Here is a 24,901-nt window from a genome sequence, read left to right on the forward strand (position 1 = left end):
ATAAATTTAATGAAGCAACTAAATTATCAGGACAAAAGAAATGACTCTAGTAAGAATATAATAACTTAAATAAGTAACAAATTTTACCAATGAATTATTATATAATTTCCAGAGGTTTAAGCAAGTAATTTTATACTATGCAATCTTCCTGTTTTCTAAGTATTTGTCTGCCCTATGTGTAGACATAAAAATTAGAATAAAGGTGCATTCCACCTATAATATGCTGCAGATAAAGACTACTTTGCTGTAAAATAAGTTTCTACCTACCATACAAAAGATCAAAGTACAGTATATACATTTATGCTAAGGACAGAGCCAATGTTTAATGAACTGTTTAAAGACATAAAAACTATTTAAATATTAATGTCTATTAATACTGCAGGCTACTGATACTGCAGAAAGTCATATCATACTCTCTCTAACAATCACAAATCAACATTATGGTGTATAATGCCGATATTGCCTGTAGCACTTTAATCATTTTATTAAAGTAAAGTGGTTAGGTTACTCCTTGTAAATTTCTAGTTGCCAGCATTTTAGTGACAGCACTGTGACCAAAAGCATCAAAAGTGTGATAGGTCCTATGTCAAACTTATCAAAGACAATTAACTCTTCTGTGCATCATTTTTAAAAAATTTGAACATAAATATCAATTTTGAAAATTCAGTATGAAAATGATTAGTATCCTTTCACTTAAATATTCAACAAAACAAGATCACTGTGAGAATAAGTACACAAATTTTTTTCAGCTACGTTAAGAGCGTCACACATTTCAAGATAGGTTTCTAGATTCTGTATTGATAAATGACGATTTATCGATTGCACCACCACAATCTTCCAGCCAGTGTAATACCTGCACATGTCTTGTTTTTAAGTTTGCACATGAAGGCCCAACAGCAATTTGAAAAGTCTGGGATTAGAAGCCAGTGAAAAGTTTCACATTCTTTCCTATTACCTATTCTAAGTGCACGTCATTTAATATTAATAATGGTAAATGCAACTAAAGGAGTCTGAGAGACACTCCAGTCAATGTAATTTCCTTGAGGACAAGGCAAATCTTTCCCAAACATTAAAATTTTGTGCCTCTGTCACAGTTTTCCCTGTTGGAAACCAATTCAAATGATTGAATTGAACTGAGTTACCTTAAAAATAAACACCAAATTCCCCCTCTCAACCACTTTTCCAAATAACAAAATAAAGAATGTACTATTTCTATTTCAGAATCTGTAAGAAGAAAAGACTTTCTTTTTGGCCAGGAACCGTAAAGACCTATAGCTCTCTAGGTCATCAAACACAGTTAGCAAAAACATCCAATTTTAAATAGCTGGTATGATCTTATCATGGGGCTGGGGTTATTTTTGACAAACCTAACTTAAGACTTCTACATAAATAGAGCAAATGATGAATTGTTGGGAATGCACAGGAAACTAGGACCAAATGAAAGCTATCATTAGAAATGAAAAAACACCAATGGTTTTATACATATGTGTATACATACGTAAAACCCAAAGGAGACACAAACAATAAATGAATGAAAACGAAAACAAAAATAAATAACAGAAACCAAGACCAAATTTGTCTGCTACTCAGTTACCTTGGAGATTAATCTGAACAGTGTTACCCAGAGCCTGCAGAACACACGATAGACACTTTGTTCCTGGTATACAAAGTAATGTTTTTAAATCCATCAACAACACTCTACATTTTGTGCCATTAAGATACTCACGTCAGGCAAGTGGCCAGCAAGTACTTTAGTACTAGCACTATCTATGCAGAATAGTAAATATAATGTGAAACAACACAATGCAAGCAAGCATTTATATGAAATGTGGGCCCATGCTAAATCTGGCTTCATGATTAATTACTTATTTTTTAAATTAGCAAACGGCCAATGTATTTCTTTATAGTACTTATTTTCCCCTTCTTAAAGGCTAAGAGCTGTAACTATGAGCAATGTCAAATTTACCTAATTCTATTCAGTTTTTAAAAAGTATTTTATTATCTAAACTATCAACATCTATATTTCTCTGTATGTGCATGAATATAGACATACAGAGAACCAAAATAACCTATGACTCACACAATAAATATACATAGATTTTATATACAAACTAATGAGACTGCATGATTTTTATATTAAAGTACATGCTTTTCCACCAAAGTTCTTCATTGTTATAAGGAGTAAGAGAAACCTTTTGCAACTAAGCACATGCAGCTAACGATTCAGGGTTTTAAGAATTTGTAGGTTAAAAAAATACAATTCCTAGAACACTGTTATCAAACAAATAAGTTTTATTGGCATCTAAAAACAAAATTCACCCAACATTGAAACGTACTTTAATATTTATGTTGTTGTTTTCTTTTTACTCACTGCAGTATGAGGAACAAATCACAAACACTTACTTTGGAGAAACAGAGACCATAGTGTATGTAGATTTTACAAAATCACTTTTTAAAATCTCTGTATTGTGCTCCTCAAATACCTAGAGCCAGTCTTTGCAGAAAATATCACAGCTTTGTCTATTACCTTAAAATTCTGCAGCAGCCTAAAGATATGGGTAAGATATACCACGGCTTGCTATTCTGAAATATACCTATTACCATATCCAACCTAATAGTAGTATCTAAAAAATCCTTTCTTCCATAGGAAGTCTCTGACAAGCTGTTATTCATTTCCTTGAAGTTAAAAGAATCTGGGGGCAACATTTATATTTTGTCAGAAAAATAAAAAATGTTTACCTATCATGTTCATATTAAGAACAATGTCTATACAAGTCAGTTGTACAATTATTTTAAGAGAAAAGTGAACATGAACATCAGATTAACTTAATTCTGGCAGACAAAAGTGAACAACTATGGTCCAGTCAGCCATTAATCTATTACAGAGAGATGACAACTTTACAAAAGGTATCTTTTTACCTACTGAGTGATGATTATGTCCCCTCAGTTTCTGTGTTTTCTACCACTGGTTCACTTTCTACATCAGCAACTGTGTCACTCTTCTCCTTGTTTATTTCATTTGAAGATGTCAGTTTTTCATAAAGTTCAGGTTCATTCTGTACTGGTAAAGGTGGTGGTTGAGCATGTCTCTCAGCATTTTCACCATTAACCTGAGGCACGTTATCACCTTTTCGTTGAGAAGTGGCCCCTTCAAAGAAATCAAACACCCGAGCATGGGGAGGGGGGACCCAGGTGTTTTGAATTCTATCTCGTCCAAGACGATTTCCATTCATTTCTCTGCAGAAATCAAAATCTCTGTCATCCCTATCCCTCTGCCTCTCCCAGTGTCTTCTGCGGTCATCAAAATCTCTGTGAACTTCTTGAAATCCTCTGTTCCAAGGACCACTTCTGGGATCAAATCGATAGCTTCCAGACCGAAATCTCCCTCTTTCTTCATGTAAGCCTTTTGGACCAGCAAAGACAGGTAGAACCCGATGCTCTCTCTCATCAAAATCTCTATGCCCCCATGGCTTCTCTGGAGTAAAGCCAAAGTGCTCTCTTCGACCAAGATGATCCATGCCCGGCCTCACAAGATTCTCTCTAATATCTACAGGAGGTCTTACAAAATGATCCCTGCCATCTAATGGAGGCCTTCCAGGACCATCTCTGGGATCTACAGGCCGCCCAATCACATCCCTAACATCCACTGGGGGAGGTCTACTCATGCTTTCCCTGGTTTCTATAGGAGGAAACCTGTAATCTCTATCGCCTTCCTGCTGAATGTTATCATTTCCAAGCGGTATCCTTTTTTCTGGATTAGCAATATTGTCTATACTTTGCCTTCCAGGAATTAGAAAAGGTCTTTCTGGCTGACTAAAAATATCTCCTGGAGGAAAAGGACCACGGGGAGGTGGATGAAGAGCTGAATCAAGCATCGATGGGGGAGGGAGTCCTCGCTGGGGTGGAATTCCAGGCTGTAGCAAAGGAAATCTTGGTCCAGGTGCCTGCGGCATTAGTCCTGGACGAAGGTCTAACATTGGCATTACCGGCATCCTTTGATTAGAGAGATGTAAAGGGGGTAAATTTTGAGGCCCACCGGGTGGCTGTGTTCCCAAAGGTCCAGATGTATTTAGAACATTGGGTGGCTGTACTCCTATAAGTCCAGAATTGTTAGGGAGACTGGGGGGTAGTACTCCCATAAGTCCAGAATTACTCGAAACACCGGATGGTTGTATTCCCAAAATTCCAGAGTTATTTAGAATATTTGGTGGCTGGGCTCCAATAATCCCAGAACCACTGGAGACGTTAGATGGCCGGACTCCAAGCATTTCAGAATTACTTGGTGCATTTGGTCTCTGAACTCCAAGAATTCCAGAATTGTTAGTCACATTTGGCGGCTGTCCTCCTAAAATTGCAGAGCCACTTGGAATATCATTTGGAATCACTAAAATGGAAAGGGGAGAAAAAACAAAAAACAAACATTATTCTGGTATAAAAAGAAAACTAATGCTATAATTTCTAGCAGTTAGCTTAGAGTTAATCAGCTAAATTCAAAGTAACTAAATACTAAGTAAGAATTATAGCTAAAATTAATACCAGTTATAGTAAAATTTAAATATTAAACATGATCTTTAAGTTAACAAAAATGCCAGGTTTTATACTGATTTGCCACCTTTAACCACAATTCTTAATATATATACTAACCGTGGTGCCAAAAAAAAAAAAAGGACTTGCTGCTTTCAAACACCATATTTATTTGTAGACCTGGCTAAATAATACCTGTCATAAGTAAGTTATTTATACTTAGTATGTGTTCATTTTTATCGTTTTGTAGGTATTCATATTTTGTGCAATCTTATTTTGATGATACATTAAATCAGTCGCATTAAGCAAAAGAAAAAAATAAGTAGAGGGAATGAGGTCTCAATGGAAAGGTGTCAAAATCTACACTATCCTGAACAGAATAACAAATTTGTTTTTAATATAAATTTTAAAGGACAGTGATCTTTTTAAAAACTGCATTTCAATATTTGTGCATTAAACTTGTTACAAATGCATGGCACCTCGGAATTAAACACCACTATATAGAAGCAGTACTTAGGATTTAATTATGTGTTTCTGGGGATTTTCATTTTAGTTTTTACCTGATCTGGTGTTTTCACCAGAAGAGATCTGGTGATCTATAAGATGAGGTACTTTTTCTTCAGGCTCTGCTTGTTTAGGGGGAGGATTAAAAACAGTTCCAGCTGGCAGAGTGGAAGGAGCAAGACTGCTGGCAACAGAACCACCTGGTAAAACAAGGCTACCAAATCCAACCTCTTTCACAGTTTCTGGAGTCATGGATAATGGCGGCTGCACCAAAGCTGTTTAAAGAGCGAGAGACTGTATTTCAGACTTAATTATCTCATCATTCATGTGCTAAGTTAAAATATTAACCATGAATAACAATGGCCTTGCCAAACTTTTAAATGACTCCCTATCCTCTCTCCCCAATTGTTTGGTATGGTTGCTCAATTAACAACATACAGTAGGTCCTCACTTAAGGTTGTCGGTAGGTTCTGTGACTTTAAGATGGTGTAACTAACCATAGGCTAGTTGATATAAACAAGTGTTAAGTTCCTAAGGATCTCATAAACATTGTAACCAAACAACATTGAGTGAAACGAAGTTACTTGAGGACCTTCCTATAGGAATTTTCTTCTGGTCCCTCTATTTCATTTATAATAAAAACTACATTCTTTCATAGCACCCCTGTATTACCTAGTACAGTGGTCGGCAAACTGCAGCTCGCGAGCCACATGCGGCTCTTTGGCCCCTTGAGTGTGGCTCTTTCTAAGCCTTAGGAGTACCCTAATTAAGTTAATAACAATGTACCTACCTATATAGTTTAAGTGTAAAAAATTTGGCTCTCAAAAGAAATTTCAAACGTTGTATTGTTGATATTTGGCTCTGCTGACCAATGAGTTTGCCGACCACTGACCTAGCACACTGTGTAATAACTGATGCTTAAAATGACAAATGAGTCACCATAAAGATAAAAATGTTATTTTTTAATTAAAAATTTTTTTAGAAATATTTGCACAAAAATGTTTAGTAAAATAAGGACCAGTAACTTAAGAAAATCTCAGCAATACAAAAAAAATTCATAATTTTCCAAGGAAGCTAGCACATGTATCTCTGAATATATAGAAATGATTAGTGCAGACTGGCAAATATGTGTAAGAATGAATATCCACCTAATCCCCCTGAAATTAGAATGGGCTGGGGTTCTTATATTCACAACTTTTTGTAAAATGAGGTTAGGAGCTCATCAGATGGGAGGAGATAAAGTGGACTGCAAATTAAAAAGGTATAAACATTCCATTTAAAAGGATGTGTAGAAACCCCCTAAGTGTTTATATTATTTATATGTTAAAAAACAAATTAAAGGACTATAAAACCACAATCAAGCAATTAGAATTTTCAGCCCAATTTTTATCACAATACTATTAAATCATTTACTTGGGGATTTTAGGAACTGTGTTATCCTCGTATTTAGCTCTAAATGATCTGGACAAACTGTTAGCACATAAGAAAGCTATAAAACCACCTGGGCTCACAAATGCAAATTTTAATAATTAAATGAGATCAACTGAGTAAATAGGAGAGTATCTGAAACACAATGGTATTTCCTTTTCTCCATTATTTTTATGCCGGACTTTTCAAAATGAAGAAATTAAGAAGAAATAATTAAAAGGTAGGCTCTAGGATGAGTCTCTATGAATAGTGAATTCAGATATGGCTTCTGAGTGGGAGCAGGGTGGAATGGGTCAATGGGAGAAAAGGCGGGACATCTGTAATACTTTCAACAATAAAGATAAATTAAAAAAATTTTTTTCCCAGCCTGGCAAGTGTAGCTCAGTGGTTGATCATCAACCCATGAACAAAGAGGTCAAAAGTTCGATTCCCAGTCAAGGCACATGCCTGGATTTCAGGCTTGAATCCCAGTTTCTCTATCCCTCTTCCTTCTTCTCTTAAAAAAAACAAACACAAAAAACAAACAAACAAACAAAAAAAAACAACCAATAAAAATATTTACAGTACTTTTAAAAAACTTATCAGGAAGACTAAACAATTCTTCCTACTTGACCAACCAACAAAACAAAAAAAGAAGAATCCTAATACGATCTAAACCAGGGGTGGGCAAACTTTTTGACCCGAGGGCCACAATGGGTTCTTAAACTGGGAACAAAAGCATGGATGGAGTGTTTGTGTGAACTAATATAAATTCAAAGTAAACATCATTACATAAAAGGGTACGGTCTTTTTTTTTTTTTTTTAGTTTTATTCATTTCAAATGGGCCGGATTCGGCCCGTGGGCTGTAGTTTGCCCACGGCTGGTAAACACTAAAAGAGAGTTAAGAGTTTAAAAATATAAGAGAAATAGATATTATCAAAAGGGGAGCTCTCTACCATATACACTCTCTTTACAATAAAGTCCACCAGGCCATCATTGGTGGAAACTAAGAAGCTCTCAGAAACTGATGTAATCATCTCAGAAGATACAGAGGCAATATCAAAGGTCTTTCATTGTCAGAAATGGAGCAGTCTGCCCAAGGGGGATTCAGTGGTTGAGCATCAACCTATGAACCAAGAGGTCATGGTTCGATTCCTAGTCAGGGCAAATGCCCAGATTGCAGGCTTGATCCCTGATAGGGGTGTGCAGGAGGCAGCCAATCAGTGATTCTCATCGTTGGTGTTTCAAGCACTTTCTTTCCCCCACCCCCTTCCACTCTAAAATCAATAAAAATATATATATATTTTTAAAGAAAATGGAACTAAAATGCAAAGAGAAAAGTGAATGCAACTGCTTGGAAGCAAACATCCATATCCATAAACACTTAAGAAAATGAGGAGAAAGTAGTGGGAGGGGAAGGGAGAGAAAGAGGAGGAGAAATAAGAGAAATCCTCTCCAGCTTCAACCATTGGACAGCACTGGAATTAATACAGAACTAACTCATTACTCTGAAAAAAAGGCATTTACAGGAAATAAGTTAGCATCTACATGTACAACTAACTGTATGTCAAGGTAACTAGATACACTTAGATGATAAGAGGAAGTTTTTCTTTATAGAAAAATTCTAGTTAAGCAATATGCAAAGAATTATAAAATTCGAAAGATCACCACTTTGAAATGAATGAAAATTAGATTTAAGTAATAGTGATCAATGGATGGAAACCATAGGATACAAATTTGAGGGAAACGTTTTTAATCACCAGGCTCCAATACCTGAATGCTCTGATGCATCTCAACATCATTTAAAGTGGGAAAAGAAGGCACTGCATGGCTCCTGAGGTGATGCACCACACCTTTAAGGATTCTCACCAAAAAAGAAGCAAGCCTTTGGTGCTAAAAACTTCCTATTCATAGGAAATTCAAGGAGATAGAGGGACAAATTCAATACCATAAACAAAAAAAAACCAAATACATCATTTGGAATCTTGCATAGAGAAGATAACTATTTCTTTAATCAATCAAATGTATTAAGAATTTAAAAAGAGCCCAGCTGGTATGGCTCAGTGGTTGAACATCAACCCATGACCAAGAGATCACCAGTTTGATTCCCGGTCAGGGCACAAACCCAGGTTTTGGGCTCAACCCCCAGTAAGGGTATGCAGGAGACAGCCAATTGATGTTTCTCTCTCACATGGATGTTTCTATCTCTCTATCCCTCTCCCTTCCTCTCTCTAAAATCAATAAAAACATATTTTTTAAAAAAAGAATTGAAAAAGAAAGGGAGGTTTGGGCAGTATTACTCTAGATTAAGATATTTAATACATACACACACGAAAATAAGATGTAGAGACCCTTCTTTGAATTTTGACTAAAACAAACCAATTATAAAAAGACATTTTGAGACAAGAAAGCCAATCTGAACATGGACTGACATATGATATTAACATGATATTGTTAAATTTTTTAGAAATCATTTAACAACAACAAAATGTGTTTCTAAAAACTTTCATAATAAAAAAAGAACAATACTTCAAAAGAATGAGAAACAACACATTAACACTCCATGAATTAAGAAAATCCTAAAACAGAAAACTCACATGTTGGTACTACTGGTGGAATAGTAGGCGGTGGTACAACAGGTGGTGGAACTGGAGGTGGCATAAAACCTACATGGGAAAAAAAGACCCAAAATAAAAAGCATAAGAAAAGTTACTTCTTTTAAAGCAAAGATTTCAACAGCTATAAATCAAATTCTACATCCTTAAAAAAGCCTTTTATTACTACAATCTCATATTTGTGAATGTACTTTCCATTTTAAAAATTACTTTTATATACACTACCTTATCCGATCCTTAGTAAAGTACAGAGTGAGCTAGAGCAATGCACAGGTCCTCAGCAAGAGAAAGTTCTGTGACACTCTCTACAATGCCACCAAATGAAAGGTTACAAGCCAGGAGACCCGTTTATATGTTAACGTGGTGACTGCCTGGGGAGTTACACATTGCATTTCAAGCTGCTGATAACATTATATGCAACAATGTCATCTGTAAAAGGTGCTACTATATTTCTTTGATAAATATAATGTTTACCTACTAGATAAGGTATTTATTTTCCTTAATCTTGGATGTTACTATATTATGTTTTGAGCACTGAAATAAATCTCCAATTTAATATTGGCTGTTTGATGATTTTCAATACTAAATGATCAAACTATAAATCTGTTTCCTTGAATTTTTAAAATACAGAACTATCATTAAATTGAATTAAAAAACAGTTGAAGAAAAAAAAAGATGTGATTTTTAACAAATGAATGCTCGACAATGACTTTATAAAGTCTGAGCGGTATGGTTTTTGAAATAATCAGTTTAAAATATCTTCTGAAAATAAGTTTTAATCACAAATATTGAAAATTTTGACAAAATTGTCAAATACTTAAAATATACAAAAATAAAATTCTTATTAAAATCTGCATCAATTTCAAATTAACGTAGTAAACTGTAATTTTAAAACTTTGTCATAAGACAAACAAATTACAAGCATTTTCAGACAATGAATTCATTTTTTGGCCTTGTTAGTATTTTTTAGAAACTCTATTCAATAGCTAAAAGCTTAAATTACAAATATCCAAGTATAGTACCTTGTTTGTTAAAATAGACAAATAATTCTATATAAGCAATTACTTATATTTAATTAATATGTGTTATTTAAGTAATCTATAGTTTTTACCTAGAAACACTGATTTCAAGAACTTTTGTTTATCATCAATTAGGTCAAAAATGCATTATGAATTCAATTAGCATTTTAAGATATTATTTCTAATGTCAAAATGGAAACCCTAAAGATTTTTTGGAGAAAAATCTATATAATTTAATGCACACTTTCCAATGAATAATAACTATAAAGAACTAATATATAACAATTTCATCATAAATATTAAATTATTTTAAGAGCACTTCAATGATTTTAAAGGATTCCATTTCTTCTCTGTCAATGCTTCTTAACTTGTGGTCCCCAACAAAGAGGCTGACCAGCGATTTGTGCTTTAACATACCTTCCCAGTGATTCCAACATGCTAATGTTTAAAAAATCACTGCACTATAGCCTTTTAACCTGGAAAAAGAAATGATATTCTAGAGTTCCATTAATAAGACAAAAACTCCTTACCAGGAGGTGGTTGTGAAGGGTTAAAACTTGCTCGTAGAAAAGGAGGTGGAGGTATTGGACTGAATCCAGGAGGAGGAACCGGCATTGACACAGGAAATGCTGGTGGGACTAAACTAACTGTAGGCACAGCTGGTGCTACTGGAATCTTTGTGGATAGAAAATAAAAAGTCCATAAATCATTTTATCCATCTGCAATGATTACATCTTTGTAAAGGTAAATTATTTCTATTTCTTGTTTAGGAAGGTAACAAATACCATTATATTAAGCTGCTTTGTTCCTTTCCTTTTTGAATACTTTGTAAAAGTCAGTCTACTTGGGGTAAAAGCAAGGCGCTATTTTTCAACAGATAGTGTATGTGGAGATTGTGAAATCGATCTTATATTCAAGTGATATAAAGTAATGGCACCTATTTGAATAGTGAATATCAGGCTCAATTTTAAATTGCCACCTCCCAGTAAGTTTATAGTATCTAACTCTGTTATGCAACCTAGGAAGCATGTCAATACAGCTTTAAAATTACTCCAATTTCTCATAAGTTTATTTTCTACTCCTAGCATAAATACCTTGTACTCATCCTAGGTATAATAATCCCCAAATATTTAACTGCATTATAGCCATACCTCTCTTCTAAAATTCCTATTATATTAACAGTCTATTCAACATCTTAACTTTGTTGTCTAAAAGATACTTCATATGCACAAAACTTAACTTCCAATTGTCCTCCCCCCAAAAATGCTTTCTAGTCTTCCCCATTCTCAGATAACAGTAACTCCATCTTTCCAATTTCTCAGACCAAAAACTTTCCCTCTGCTCTTTTCTCACAACTCAAATCTAATTGTGCCATGAGGTTCCACTGGTGATAACATCAAAATACACCTAGCATCTGACTACTTCTCATTCCCTCCACTGCTATCAGTCTACTAGTCTAAGCCACCATCATCTCTCACTAGGATTGCTCTCACTGTCTTTACACCGGTCTCCCTTGCTTTTATCAATGCCCACAAGTCTATTCTCAAAATAGTAGCCAGCACAATCCTTTAAAACTTTAAGCCAGATCAAGTCACTTCTTCCTTCAAAATCCTCCAAAGGATCCACATCCCAGATTGAAAACCAAAGTCTTTCTAGACGTGTCCTTTCTATACTAGTCTAGCCTACTTGCTGTTCCTCGAACACACCAAGCATGAGCCTTTTCCTTGGATAGCCAAATGGTTATTATATACGATTGTCGCATCTACCCAAGCTGATCATCCTTATACTATCTTTTTCCTTCCCTAGTATCTCATAAACTTATTTTATATTTTCTGTCTCCCTTTTGGAGAACAAAAGCTCTATTAAGGGCAGGGATTTGTGGTTTGTTTTTGTTTTTTTTCAGTAATGTATCCTAATCTCAAGTGCCTAAAACAATAAATGCCACAGAGCAGGCAATCAGTAATCATCTGTTTTATAAATAAGTATTTATATATGAATTAGATCATTTCTAAAAATTCTTCTTAAAAAAGTGTTTGTGTAAACTCTTATTTATTGCATTTTGGACAATTTCCTCCAGGTTTTAGAAAGTAAATACATGAGTAAAAACAGAAATGTAAAACAACACATTCAACAACAAAAACACCCAGCACTAACCTGTAACACAGCAACAGGTGGAGGAAAAACCTCTGCCTGGGTTGTGACCACTGTTTCCTTTTCAACAGGAGGTGGGCTCTGAGTTGTCTGGACCGTCTCTTTAACAGGTTCTGAGCTTTTCACAGTTTCCCATTCTAAACAAAATATTTGAAATTGATTTCCTCTAGATAAGTGCAACTTTTCATTTTATTTCTATGTATATGCTTATTTCATGCTTGCCTAAGTCCTTCACCTACCTTGGCACATCTATCTTTAAGATGGATCCATAGCTATAGGTGACAATTTAGGTTTTGCCCAGATAAATCTAATTAGGACACTAAGGAGGAGACCAAAGAAGCAAGACACGAGATACAAACGAAAAACACTAAAATATTTGGTATAAAGAAAACACTCAGAAGGGATATAATACATATGTATCTCAAAGGCTGTCTGAATAAGAGGAACCAACCTATTCTATATTTTGTCACAAGGGAAAACCAACAAGAACTAACCCAATACCAAAAAATATTTCTGAAAATACAGCGATGCAAAAATAGAATGGTCTAATGGTTCCTCCAATGATTCTCCATCTCCCTCAGAGTAAGGATCAAAGTCATTATAATGACTAATAAGACTTTACATGCGGTCACCCCTCTGTATCTCTCTGACTTCATCTCCTACTACACACTCCTCACTTACTTTGCTCTCAAGCCATACTGGTCTCCTGATTTCTGAACAGGTTTTGCACTTGCTGTTCCTCTATACGGAATGCGTTCCCCAGATAGCTGCACATCTCACCCCTTCAACTATCATCCTCTCTGTTATAGCGCCTTCAACCGATAAAAATTGCATTAGCTCCACAACTAGACTGCCTATCTCCCCTTGATTTTTCTTCTTAAAACTTAGAAACATAGAAATACCATATAGTTTATCTCTCTTGTTCATGATCTATCTTTCCACTAGAACATGGGTGGGCAAACTTTTCCTATACTAAAGTAGTTGGGAGGGGAAGAGTCATATAAAATAGATAAACTTAAGTGAGCGGGGCTTTGTTTCAGTAAAATTTTATTTACAGACTAGGCTGCTGACAAGATTTGGCCCAGGGACTATAGGTTATCAACTCCTATACTACAACGTGCATTGCATGAAATATTTTTGTCTGTCTGTCTTACTGCTATAATCCCAGTTCCTAAAATTATGCCTGGCACACAGCAGGAACTAAAATATTTAGTAAATGAATACATGTTCTGGAGGAACATCCATCAAGTAAAAGGAGAAATTGACAAGAAGAAAACTGAAAAAGTGTCTGAATATATGAGTTGGCCTGAGAACAAAAATATTCTAAAAATTAGCTATTATGCTACAAAGATGTGAAGCAATAACATATATAGCATATTTCAATTATTTTCAGAATTCTTACTGGTTATAATTGCTAAACATGTTTTAAAATAAAAAGACAAGGTTTTTGCCCTAACCAGTTTGGCTCAGTGGATAGAGCGTCGGCCTGCGGACTGAAGGGTCCCAGGTTTGATTCTGGTCAAGGGCATGTGCCTTGCTTGCGGGCACATCCTCAGTAGGAAGTGTGCAGGAGGCAGCTGATCACTATTTCTTTCTCATCGATGTTTCTAACTATCCCTCTCCCCTACTCTCTGTAAAAAATCAATAAAATATATATTTTTTAAAAAGACAGGTTTTTAAAAGAGCAAGTCAGAGTATCATTTGGTTAAAGCAAATGATCTCTGCCATAAAATGACAAAGTATGGGCACATAATCATTCTCAAATTACATGAATATGAACCATTCTCAACATGGATACTAATCAAAATAATCTAGGCAGTTTTTCAAAGAAGCTTATGTAATCTCCAGTTCTCATTTAAACTCAAGGAATTAAATATTTAGTTTTAAAAAAACTCCATATACACAATATATAACTCTTTGTCTTGAAGAGGAAAACTTTGTTAAAGACACTAAAAAATGCTACATTTGTAGACTTTTAAGATACTCTCCTCTCTATACTCTGACACTTACATTTAAGTGTGCTTTTTAAACATAAAACTACCTTTAGGGTTCTTACCAGTATTTACAGTTTCCTGGTCAATCATGCCTCCTTCTGCAAAACCTTCCAAGTCGTCCACTTTAACTTTTTCCCATGGTATGTATGTAACTCCAAGGTCCACATCCCAGAATTGCTTGTATTCTGTTTTTACACCTTTGTTTAAAGCCCAAGCAATCTATCAGGAATTAGGAGAGGAAACAGAAAGCTTATCAATAATGTAAAAACAGGGAAAAACATTAAAAAACATGTAGACATTGTAAATACAAATAAAATTAGTTTTAAAAATCAGCTGGACAGGCACAGCATTACTACTGAAAGAACAGCAGCCATGAAAAGTTTTCATGTTCTGTTTTTGTTTGTAAAATAAAAACTGCATTAGATTGGGATTTTCTTTATGAAATTTATTTCCACTTCTTACTTTAAGACAACACATTTCCAGGAACAATATCCAAATCTACTTTTCACCATAAAAAATGTCAAGCTACATTATCGATAATTAGAATAGTTATTATAATTTAAACAAAAACTTGGTACTCCAGAAAAGAGACCAGTGACACTGGAGTTTACAGGAAACACTCTGCCATAAAATGACAAAGCATGGGCACATTAACTCCACTGAAAGCAGTTACATTAACGTTTTTAATTCAGTTACAGAAACTGATGGAATAAATTATCTCCAAATCGAAGAAACTGGTTATACGAGGTAAAAATGGAAAAATACATAATAATTACTCAGTTTAAAGATTAAAGGAAAATAAAAATAAAACCTTCATAAGGGCCTGGGTTGTATGAAATTGGTTAAAAAGGAGAAATTAATAATATAAATTGACTAAAGTTTTGGGTATTAATCTATCTATATCTAATTCTGTACTCAATAATACTTAAATAATAAATTTCTGTTGCATTTTGCCCATTAAACATTTTTTAAAAATGAATTAAATACAGAAATATCCTAATAATCCAATACCCCAATCTCACCTTAATGACCTTGGACCCAATTTTATATGATCCAGAACTAAGCTTCTGAAGAGCCCGAAACGCATCTTGTCGATGAACCATGCAGACATACGCACAGCCCCTGGGAGGAATCATCTATTAAAAAAAATGTTTCCTTTAGAAGGGATATAAGGAGGGCAATTCATGCTGGCATTTTATGGTTTTCATGAAAAAGAACATTAACTACTGATGAATACTGAATCATTTCCCTTTTCCTCCTCCAGCTATCTGTTTACTGCTTCAATTCATGTACAACTAATTACTTAGTTTAAAACAAAGAACAAAATCCAAAACCTACTTGGTCTCACTCTAAGCCATGATGGATGCGAAATCTTAAATAATCACATATCAATTAAAGTGTATCTAATACACAATAAAAACTATTTTAAAAAGTATACAAACATGCATACAATACAAGATAAAAGGAAAATAATATTGTATGGCCCACATATTTGAAAGCATACAATTTATTCACATTATTATTTCAATTTTTCCAAATAATAGTGAGTGATGTGTGAAGAACTATTGTTTGGGGTATCTTAACCTTAATACACAATCTATAAACTATAATAAGTGATAAAACTAAAGCTTTGGAATTTACACAACTTAATTTTGGCCACATACTTCTGGAAGTGGGTTTTAAAATGAACAGGAAAATAGCCTCATTGTAAAGATCTGAGACTTTTATTTACAAAGCATTTAATTATTCAATAGACTGCCAGAGCATAAAATTATCCTTAATGCATCAATTCAGAAAAAACACACAGAGCCTTTCACTTTCTTTTGAAGAACTCAAAAGGTATTTTATCCCTTTATTATTACCCAATATCTCATAAACTCTATTTGTTAAAAATAAAAAGCTTTCCCTCAGTCTTGCTAACACTTCAAGCTACTGTCGTTGTAATACCAAACCTTTCAAAAGTGAAGTCTACCTAACCCCTTACATACTTCTTCAAGTCTTATGATACAGACCCAACTCCTTACCAACCAATTGAAAATATGTTTTTCAAGCTCTCAAATAATGTACTAAATGCTAAATCTAACAAACTTTTCTTGGTCCTCAAAGGTCTTCTAAATCTTACAGCAATTTTTCAAATCCAGGATTTTATCACTAGTAAAATAGGCACAAAAAAATGTAGTGCCTATTCGTTGTAAGTACTATGCTTTTCCCCCACATAAAATATTTTATTATCTACTGGAGGCCTGGTGCAAAAAAATTTGTGCACTGGGGGGGGGGGGGGGGGGGGCGCCTCAGCCCAGCCTGTGCCCTCTTGCAGTCGGGGACCCCTTGGGGCATGACCACCTGCTGGCTTAGGCCTGCTCCCTGAGGGGGGGGGGGGGGTTTGGACCTAAGCTGGCAGTCAGATGTCCCTATGGCAGCCCAGGAGCTCTCAGGGGATGGCCACTTGCCAGCGGGGAACAGGCCTAAGCTGCAGTAGGACATCCTTAGCGCAGCCCTTCAGGAAGAAGAAACTACTCAAAGAAGATTGGGCGGGGCAAAACCACTGAAAGAATCAAGTTGAGGAGTTAAAGAGTTAAGCTCAAGTGACTGGAGATGCCCTGGCCACACAGGTTTTCTTGTTTAAGGTTGGCGTTGAGAGGAAAAGACAAAGAAGAGAAAGGGAGGAAAGAAGAGGCTAACAAAAGACTGGGACCTCAAAATCCAGCTGTGTCTCCACACTACCTGTGTGCTCACGTGCAGGTGGATTACAATTCTGTGGACTCAGTTTCTTTTTTATAAAAAGGAATTAAACTAGATCACACTAGTTCCCACTAACTCAAAATTCAATGTTTTTAGGGATCAAGTGTTAGACTACTACAAAAAAATAATTTTTGTTAGAATCCCATTTTAAAAATTAATTGAGCAAGATGATAAACAGCAGAATGTATACAGAAATGATGAAAGTCGAACAATCCTTAAAAAGATGTGTACGGCCAAACCGGTTTGGCTCAGTGGATAGAGCGTCGGCCTGCGGACTGAAAGGTCCAAGGTTCGATTCCGGTCAAGGGCATGTACCTCGGTTGCGGGCACATCCCCAGTAGGAGATGTGCAGAAGGCGGCTGATCAATGTTTCTCTCTCATCGATGTTTCTAACTCTCTATCTCTCTCCCTTCCTCTCTGTAAAAAATCAATAAAATATATTTAAAAAAAAAAAAAATGTGTACGGACAGATGCACTTAGGCTAATTAGAAACCAAAGTGACTCTCTGCAGGAGTGAAAACTCTATTCTTTTTTTAAACCTTAAACTATAATTTAAAATGTGATACTTACATTAATGGATTCAATTTGTCCAAACTCTTCAAACAGGTTGGTTAAATCCTGCTGTGTTGCCTTCTTATCCACCTGACCAACCCAGAGGGTAGTGCTGCACACTGTCAAGAAAAAAGAGGCAAATGACCTAAATCACGTAGACAGTTCCTTTTTTTAAGGAGCTGAGTAGCTCTACTAACAATAACATTAAAATTTAAGACAGCATATTTAAAATACATGTTTACTGACATTTTTATCTTTTCTATTTAAAATCAACTAAAATCCTAGGTATCTATCCATTTGCATCTATGCCAAGCCAACCTCTATCATGTCACCTGTCCTCAAGCGTGGCTGCACACTTGAATCACTTTGGTTACCTGGATCCCACTGTAAAGATAATGAATAGTATGGAGTATGACGCAGTGGAAATTGGGAGTTTTAAAATACCACGGGTAATTCTAATGTGCAAGAAAGTTTCAAAACACTTTTCATTGCAATCTTGTGTACCTTTCAAGTATTTTGTTTAAACGTGCATTTTTTTTTTTTCAGAGAGGAATAGAGAGAGAAACATCAATGGGGAGAAAGAATCATCTATCGACTGCCTCCTGCACACCTCCCACTGGGGCTAGAGCGCGCAACCTGGGCATGTGCCCTGACCAGGAATCGAACTGTTCATAGGCTAACGCTCCTGGTTCATAGGTCGACGCTCAACCAGTGAGCCACACTGGCCGGACTAAAGTATTTTTCTGTGCTGGAAAGTTTAAATGGATGTTTGTCCCTAATTAACATTTAAATCTCAAAACTGTATCCTATCCTTAAGGAAATAATAATTTCCATGAAAATACGAAGAGCAAAAGACTGAATTAGAACTCCTGAACTGTTACAATAAAAGACTTGGAAGCCACTACCAACTAATAAACAAATGTTACACATGAGACATCTTGTCTACTTGTAGCTGTACTGTTCATGCCTCCATGAATATCTCCTTTTCCTGAACATCTTTTTCTTTACTTTAAAGCAAAAACGAGTCTCCTCCATTTCATGAGGAGGAGACACTTGATTCCCAGAATGCTACTGTGTGTTGATGTTTCATATCCTCTGGACTATTCATAAAAACTCTTGTGTTCTAAGGACCAATGGTAGGGGAAAACTACTGCCTGTGTTTAAAATGTGTTGGGACCACCTAAAATAAATATTGCTTCCACAGAGAGATTTGAGATTTAAAAAAAATGAGACATCCTTCTCACCATACTTTATGTGCTTTCTGTTTTGTTTTCATTGTGTTTACCCATGAAAATAAAACAGCAATAGAAAATAAATTCCATAGTCAAAACTATGTAAATGGTGGTAGCAACATGACAAATTAGGCGAGGAACTACATGAAAGACACACCAGGTAAAAGCTATATCCTAAAATTGGAGATTCTGAATGCCTTAAATGTAATCATGGGAAGAGGCATGGTAGAGATTTTATGGTAACACCTTCAGCTCCCTTAGTGCCCCTTACCTTAAGAGATAAATAAAAACTTTCAGAGTGAGTTAGAGCGACATTAGATTAACACTGCCTCTCATAATCAGGTAAGATTCTAGCAAAATAGCCAAAGATTGCTGAAAGCGCCAGAACTTAGTAAGCAGGTGGCTACTGCCTTTAATTAGAAGCCTGAATTTCCAAGATGCTTCAGCAGTACTATAAGTTATACCAATTATTTATCTATTTCCAAGACAGAAAGAATATATTTGGAGACCTCTGGAAATCAGATCACCCGACTGATGTTCAGCTCTTTGCAAAGAAAGACAATTTGTTCAATTTTATGTACTTAGCCCATCTGCAGTCTGCTGGTTCACCTTAGAAGTTATATAACCCACTAAGAATCCTTTAGGCAGAATTTGGCACTAATTACAACTTACTTTCCTGTACCTCACATTCCTACTACATGAACTCTCCTCTAGCCCTCTCCTAAAATAAACTCCCACTACTATCAAATTTGTTCTAATCATACATTGTAGATTGACATACAGAGGAGGCAAAATTTATACAATTGGAATGTCTCCAAGACTATTTCAGTAAGTTTATAATTAGCTTTAAAATTTACATGCTTCCTACAATAATTACTCCTACAGACCTACCTGGTGGTTAACTGGGTAGAACATGAATGCAAAGAAGTCACGGTGTTCATGTAAAGACACTACGCCTGGTCCACTTTATATATCATTAGTCAAGTCTTATGTTTAGTAACTTGCATTAAAAAAAAAAATTTAGGCCCAGCAGGTGTAGCTCAAAGGGGCGTGCAGGAGGCAGCCAATTGATGATTCTTTCTCATCACTGATGTTTCTTTCTCCCACTCCCTTCCTCTCTCTGAAATCAATATAAATGTATTTTTACAAAATTTTAACTCTCAAACAACCTTAGTATTTGAGTAGAAACTGTTCTTCCTTTCCCTTTTCTCCGCTATCACATTACAAAAGCCAAGGATAAAATTACTCATTTACCAAACCACTTTTCAAATTCTCAGTATTAAAGTAAGATTTGGAGGCTCTGTAGCAGATAACTATTTTCTTAGTATCTGTTGACACCAAAGTTTGCAAAAGCATGTTGTCACTTACCACTTAATGTTTTAGACCGAATTGGAGGTAACCCCTTCTTCTGTCGTTCCTTCTCCCTTTCTCTAGCTCTTCTTTCACTGGAGTACGAACGTGATGATTTCCTCTTTCTTTCTCTTGAGCGCGAGCGTGATCGCTTTCTGTGCTTTCGCTTTCGAGATCCAGACCGTGACCTAGACCTTCGTTTTCTTGGTGACCTAAAAAAATTCTTATTTTACCACTAATGACAATGTTATTCTTATATTAAATTTCTTACTTTGAAGAGAGAGTAAAAAAGGGTTGTTTTATATTTATCTACCTCTTAAAAAATATAATTATAATCAAGTATTAAATACGGATTTTCTCAAATACACGAGTCATAAATATTTGTTTTCAATAATTCTTACTGAGTCTGGGTTATGATCCACAACCATGAAAAACAGGAAAATGAGACCCCATAAGGGTCTCACTTTCTCTTAGTGTTCCAATTTATTTTTCCAAGAGTCACAAACAGGGACAGAAAACCCAATAAAATAAAAAGATCCTTTAGGTAATGTAGATGTTACATTCTTAAAATTATGAAACAAAGAATGTTTCCAACAGAGCATTAGGCCATTATGTAATTCTGCTTACAAGCTTTCGACTTCTCCAACCTGCTTACTAAGGAGGAGCTACAAGACAAATAAGGAAGCCACTGTGCTACAACCAAATTATAACTAACATAACTTCTTTAAGCCAAATAATTCAGTGACATGAGGTGGGTTTAGAGAAAGCTGACTGGTCAGGCTCTCATTTAGAAGAGGTAAATACTCATAACGTCTTGAAACAAACAAGAAATGACTGAAAAGGTGATCAAAGATACTGCTCCCTCCTCTAGTATTTACTTACTGTTCAGATTTTCAGGGTACTCATGTGCAGAAAATAGGGTAAAAAAATGTTAAAGACTAATGACTTTCCGTTTTAATGTAGTTCGTAGTAAAGCCAATGTATGCATGCTTCATAAAAATTTACCAGGTTAAGAAAAATCATCTAACTCAAAGTTGAATGAGCATGTACATTAATGTGCCTTAGCCATGTTGAAAAGCTCACAAAAAAACATTTATAGGATATTTTATAATAGTTTGATATTCCGATTACTGTTTATAAAACTTTTGTAATGTTATCTTTATGATCATTTTTGGTGGTATTATGAGATGAAATGGAATGTGAGAAATACAACAGAATTTCTAACACTTCCTCCACAGCCTGACTTAACTGTTGTTCTGAGGCATTAATATCCTAAAAGGTGGATGTCATCAAAATATTATCCTATATAATAACCTATTTATTAAAAGGCTAATATGCAAATTATCCCCTTGTGAGTTTGATCGCTCGCTATGATGTGCGCTGACCACCAGGGGCGGGCAGCGGTGGTGGCAGGGTGCTGAGGGAGTGAGGGCAGGAGGAGGCAGGGAGGCCAGGAGGCAGGGAACTTGATTAGCCCTGATCACTGGCTAGGCCTACAGACCCTACCCGCGCACAAATTTCGTGCACCAGGCCTCTAGTTAACTATAATCAGACACAATCCAAAAATCAAGGTCTCATGATATGGCTTCTTTCTGAGACAATATAAGATATAATTCTAAGAAAAAAAATTTCCTTACATCTTGATGCAAAGAAACAAAGCCAACATTTTAAATGTTTACAAACAACTATTTTTAAATATCATGTAGAACCTTGAACGAGAGCGTGAATGTGTTCTTGATCTCGAGCGAACAGCCACTTTCTTTGCTTCTTGTTCAAAGATCTCCTCTTCCGCTCCATCCTGCCCTTCATCTATATCCATGTCCTTAATAGTCAAAGGAAGAGCAAACAAACAAAATGCCTAGTTTAGAATCAGTACATGTTGACATTTCTTCCTTACAAACTACTCATGATAGTAGCATTAATGTCTAACAGTAAAACAGAGTGCAGAGCTTAGGTAGGGAGAAAAAACCTTCAGGATATTACTGTTTTACATAAAATGGACAATAAAATATTCTACCTAAAATAAAAATTACCGTCTTTTATAATATTTTTCTCTAATTTATAAATTTATGACCCAAAAAGCATTTACTTTTTACCTGTTGCTGAATATCTATGGAATCATCCAAATTTGCTTCAGGTTCAAGGAAATGCTGTTGACTGCTCCCTTGTGAGGGTGATGCAGAATGCTCTGATCCAAATGTTCCTTCTTGACTATCCTGAGGGGTTGCCTATTGAGAATATATACAAATACACAAACATTGAGAAATAGTGAATATTATTACAAGTGAAAATTTAAACACACAAACATGACAATTTCTAAAATTTGAGCCCAAAGCATAAAGAAATTCTATGTTTAATCTTTTATGATCAATCTAAACTTACACTTTTGTGCAAATCCAAGTTTAATTAAAAGCAAAGCAGACCTTCATAAAAGAGGAGAAGACTACAATGTTAGAATAGAATGAGAAAATCAAGTGGGTCTTCAAGTGAATTTTTAATTGCGGAAAATATAAACTATCAAGAATTAATAAAGGGAGGATATCACGAATGATATGTAATGGTAACCTCCACGTGTGGTCAGGGCGACTATGTTTAGAGTGGCACTAGTAATCCTATTCTTTTCTCTAAGACACTATTAAAACTTTTAGACAGCCATATTGTTATATTGAGCTTACTGGTAAATAACAATGCTTAGGTTTTCTTCTTAATAACCCATCTTAAATACAGTAGGGCAATTGAATTGGTAGAGCCAATTAAACAATTTATTGATTTGCTACTCTGTTGCTATACCTTCCAATTCTAAATGTTTTTTAAACACTATCAACCTTATGCATTAGAAAGTCGTTTTTCTTCACCACTCCCTTTTCTTCACTCATTTTTTAACAATGACGCTTTTAAGAACATCTACTCCTTTCAAAAGGGTGTTATTACTGTATCTTCTAAAATTATGAATAACATAGAGCAATTAAGTAAGCCAAGACGGGAGAGACTGAGATTCTTTAGGATCACATACTCAAGTTTATATTATTTTCACCTTTCACTCCAATAACTTGGTGTTAATTACAAGCTGGTCAAGAGTACACCTTGAATTTTCTGCTTCTCCTAAACCTTGTGAAATAAAACTGGAACTAAGGTAATTCCAAAGTGTCACGATAGATGAACAAATCTGTTTTTGGATAAACTGTTCCATCACGACAACCTTTGGCCTCTGTAACAGCACTGAAGTAACTATCCCTCTTCCCTATTTCCAGTCCTTCACTTGTGCCTGTTACAGAAATCAGAATTCTGCCTGTGTCCCCACGATGTATGTGCTTCATCAGAGAAGAGGTTACTTGAGGACTTGCTCTTCTGTTCACCTCTGTGTGTATTATTTGTCTAACAACGCTTATTTTAAATGTCTCTAAGGTTGTATTAAATTCATTTTCACCAAAAAGTTGTGAATACAGGCCGGCCGGTGTGGCTCAGCGGTTGAGCGTTGGCCTATGAACCAGGAGGTTCCGGATTCGATTCCCAGTCAAGGGCACATGCCGGGTTGTGGGCTCCATCCCCAGTGTGGGGCATGCAGGAGGCGGCCGATTCATGATTCTCTCTCATCATGGATGTTTCTATCTCTCTCTCCCTCTCCCTTCCTTTCTGAAATTTAAAAAAAAAAAAAAAATTGTGAATATTATAAAGATTAGATATTTCATTTCACTGACCTTCAATTTTCTATGGTATAGAATGGGAGTCAAAAGACCTATCTCATCAGCATTAAATGTAATCACCCTAATAAAGTTCTTGCCACATGGTAATAGCTGAAGTAAAGGCAGCAATCTATTCTGTCATCAATGCCATCAACAACAGCAAAGCATCATTACCTTACTTGAGAGGGAACTGAGTGGAGAGGAACTGAGTTGTGGTACTGAAAGCCCATCTCTTTCTTCTGTTCTCCATTTTTAGGATACTGAGATTAATTTCTACAATGGTCTCAATCCATTCATAAGTTTCTTGAGTACATTTTGATTACAGAAACAACTGTTAAATACTAAAAAGACTATTTTTCCTAATAATAGTTGAAGAAAAATCACCATACTTAATAAGAAACATCAATTTATAGAATACAGACAGCAATAATTCTAAAAGCCACAAGATGGAGTTATAAACCTTTTGAGGCTGTTGCTGTTCCAGGAGTTGCTGCCTGAGATGTTCTAGGTTTTGTTGCTGTAGTTGCTCTGCTATCTGATGAAAAATGGAATTGTTCACTGATTCTGAAACGTGCGAACTAAAAGGAAAAACAAGTGGAAATATATTTTAAAACCCAGTGAAGATAATATAAAAATAACGGAGTATTTAACCCTGACCCTCAATGCCAAGGAAATGAAACATACTCTACCACAATGTTTATTTTTGGAATACTAACAAAGAAAATGGAATACCTCAAAACATTACTATGTTAAAATAGAAATATACTCTTCAATAGTGTTTCAATATATAACATGTTAGAGACACTCTGATAAAGATCTGATATTACTATCTCATGCTATTAAATATGTTAGTACTTTTTACAATAGAACATTTTAAGAAGAGCTCAATTAAACTTCTAAAATCAGTTTAGAAGTATTTAAACAGTCACTTTAACTTCTCTATGAAATAGTGGGAAAAATGTTCTATTAGTACATATGAAATCTATAATTATAATTGACAATAAAATTCATAAAATTAATCTGCTTTCTTTTAAAAAGCCCTCATGTTATTAGATATGCTAGCAGAAACAATGTTTAAATAGGAGGAAATAATTTAACTATACTCTGGGAAATTCACACCTGGAATT

The 24,901-nt window shown here is 35.3% G+C and overlaps 1 protein-coding gene across 12 annotated transcripts in view; it reads right to left on the reverse strand.

Annotated features, from left to right (window-relative positions):
- Nucleotides 1-2,269: 2,269 nt before the first annotated feature.
- Nucleotides 2,270-24,901, reverse strand: part of SCAF8 (SR-related CTD associated factor 8) — a 66,734-nt gene continuing 44,102 nt past the window's right edge. For 9 of the 12 annotated variants that reach the window (XM_036316128.1, XM_036316127.1, XM_036316130.1 and 6 more), the window contains 12 exons: nt 24,235-24,352; nt 22,188-22,319; nt 21,801-21,913; nt 20,110-20,303; nt 17,528-17,628; nt 15,238-15,351; nt 14,278-14,434; nt 12,225-12,358; nt 10,601-10,745; nt 9,034-9,102; nt 5,085-5,303; nt 2,270-4,384 (listed from right to left, as the gene is read on the reverse strand). In XM_036316128.1, the coding sequence (XP_036172021.1) occupies nt 2,934-4,384; nt 5,085-5,303; nt 9,034-9,102; nt 10,601-10,745; nt 12,225-12,358; nt 14,278-14,434; nt 15,238-15,351; nt 17,528-17,628; nt 20,110-20,303; nt 21,801-21,913; nt 22,188-22,319; nt 24,235-24,352 (2,947 nt within the window). In that variant the 3' untranslated portion in view covers nt 2,270-2,933. Of the gene's footprint in view, nt 4,385-5,084; nt 5,304-9,033; nt 9,103-10,600; nt 10,746-12,224; nt 12,359-14,277; nt 14,435-15,237; nt 15,352-17,527; nt 17,629-20,109; nt 20,304-21,800; nt 21,914-22,187; nt 22,320-24,234; nt 24,353-24,901 lie in introns of those variants that run through there. The other 3 variants (XM_036316134.1, XM_036316136.1, XM_036316137.1) reach the window with 3 other exon arrangements.

Source organism: Myotis myotis, unplaced genomic scaffold (assembly GCF_014108235.1).
Source record: "Myotis myotis isolate mMyoMyo1 unplaced genomic scaffold, mMyoMyo1.p scaffold_m19_p_7, whole genome shotgun sequence".
NCBI classification, from domain to species: Eukaryota; Metazoa; Chordata; class Mammalia; order Chiroptera; family Vespertilionidae; genus Myotis; species Myotis myotis.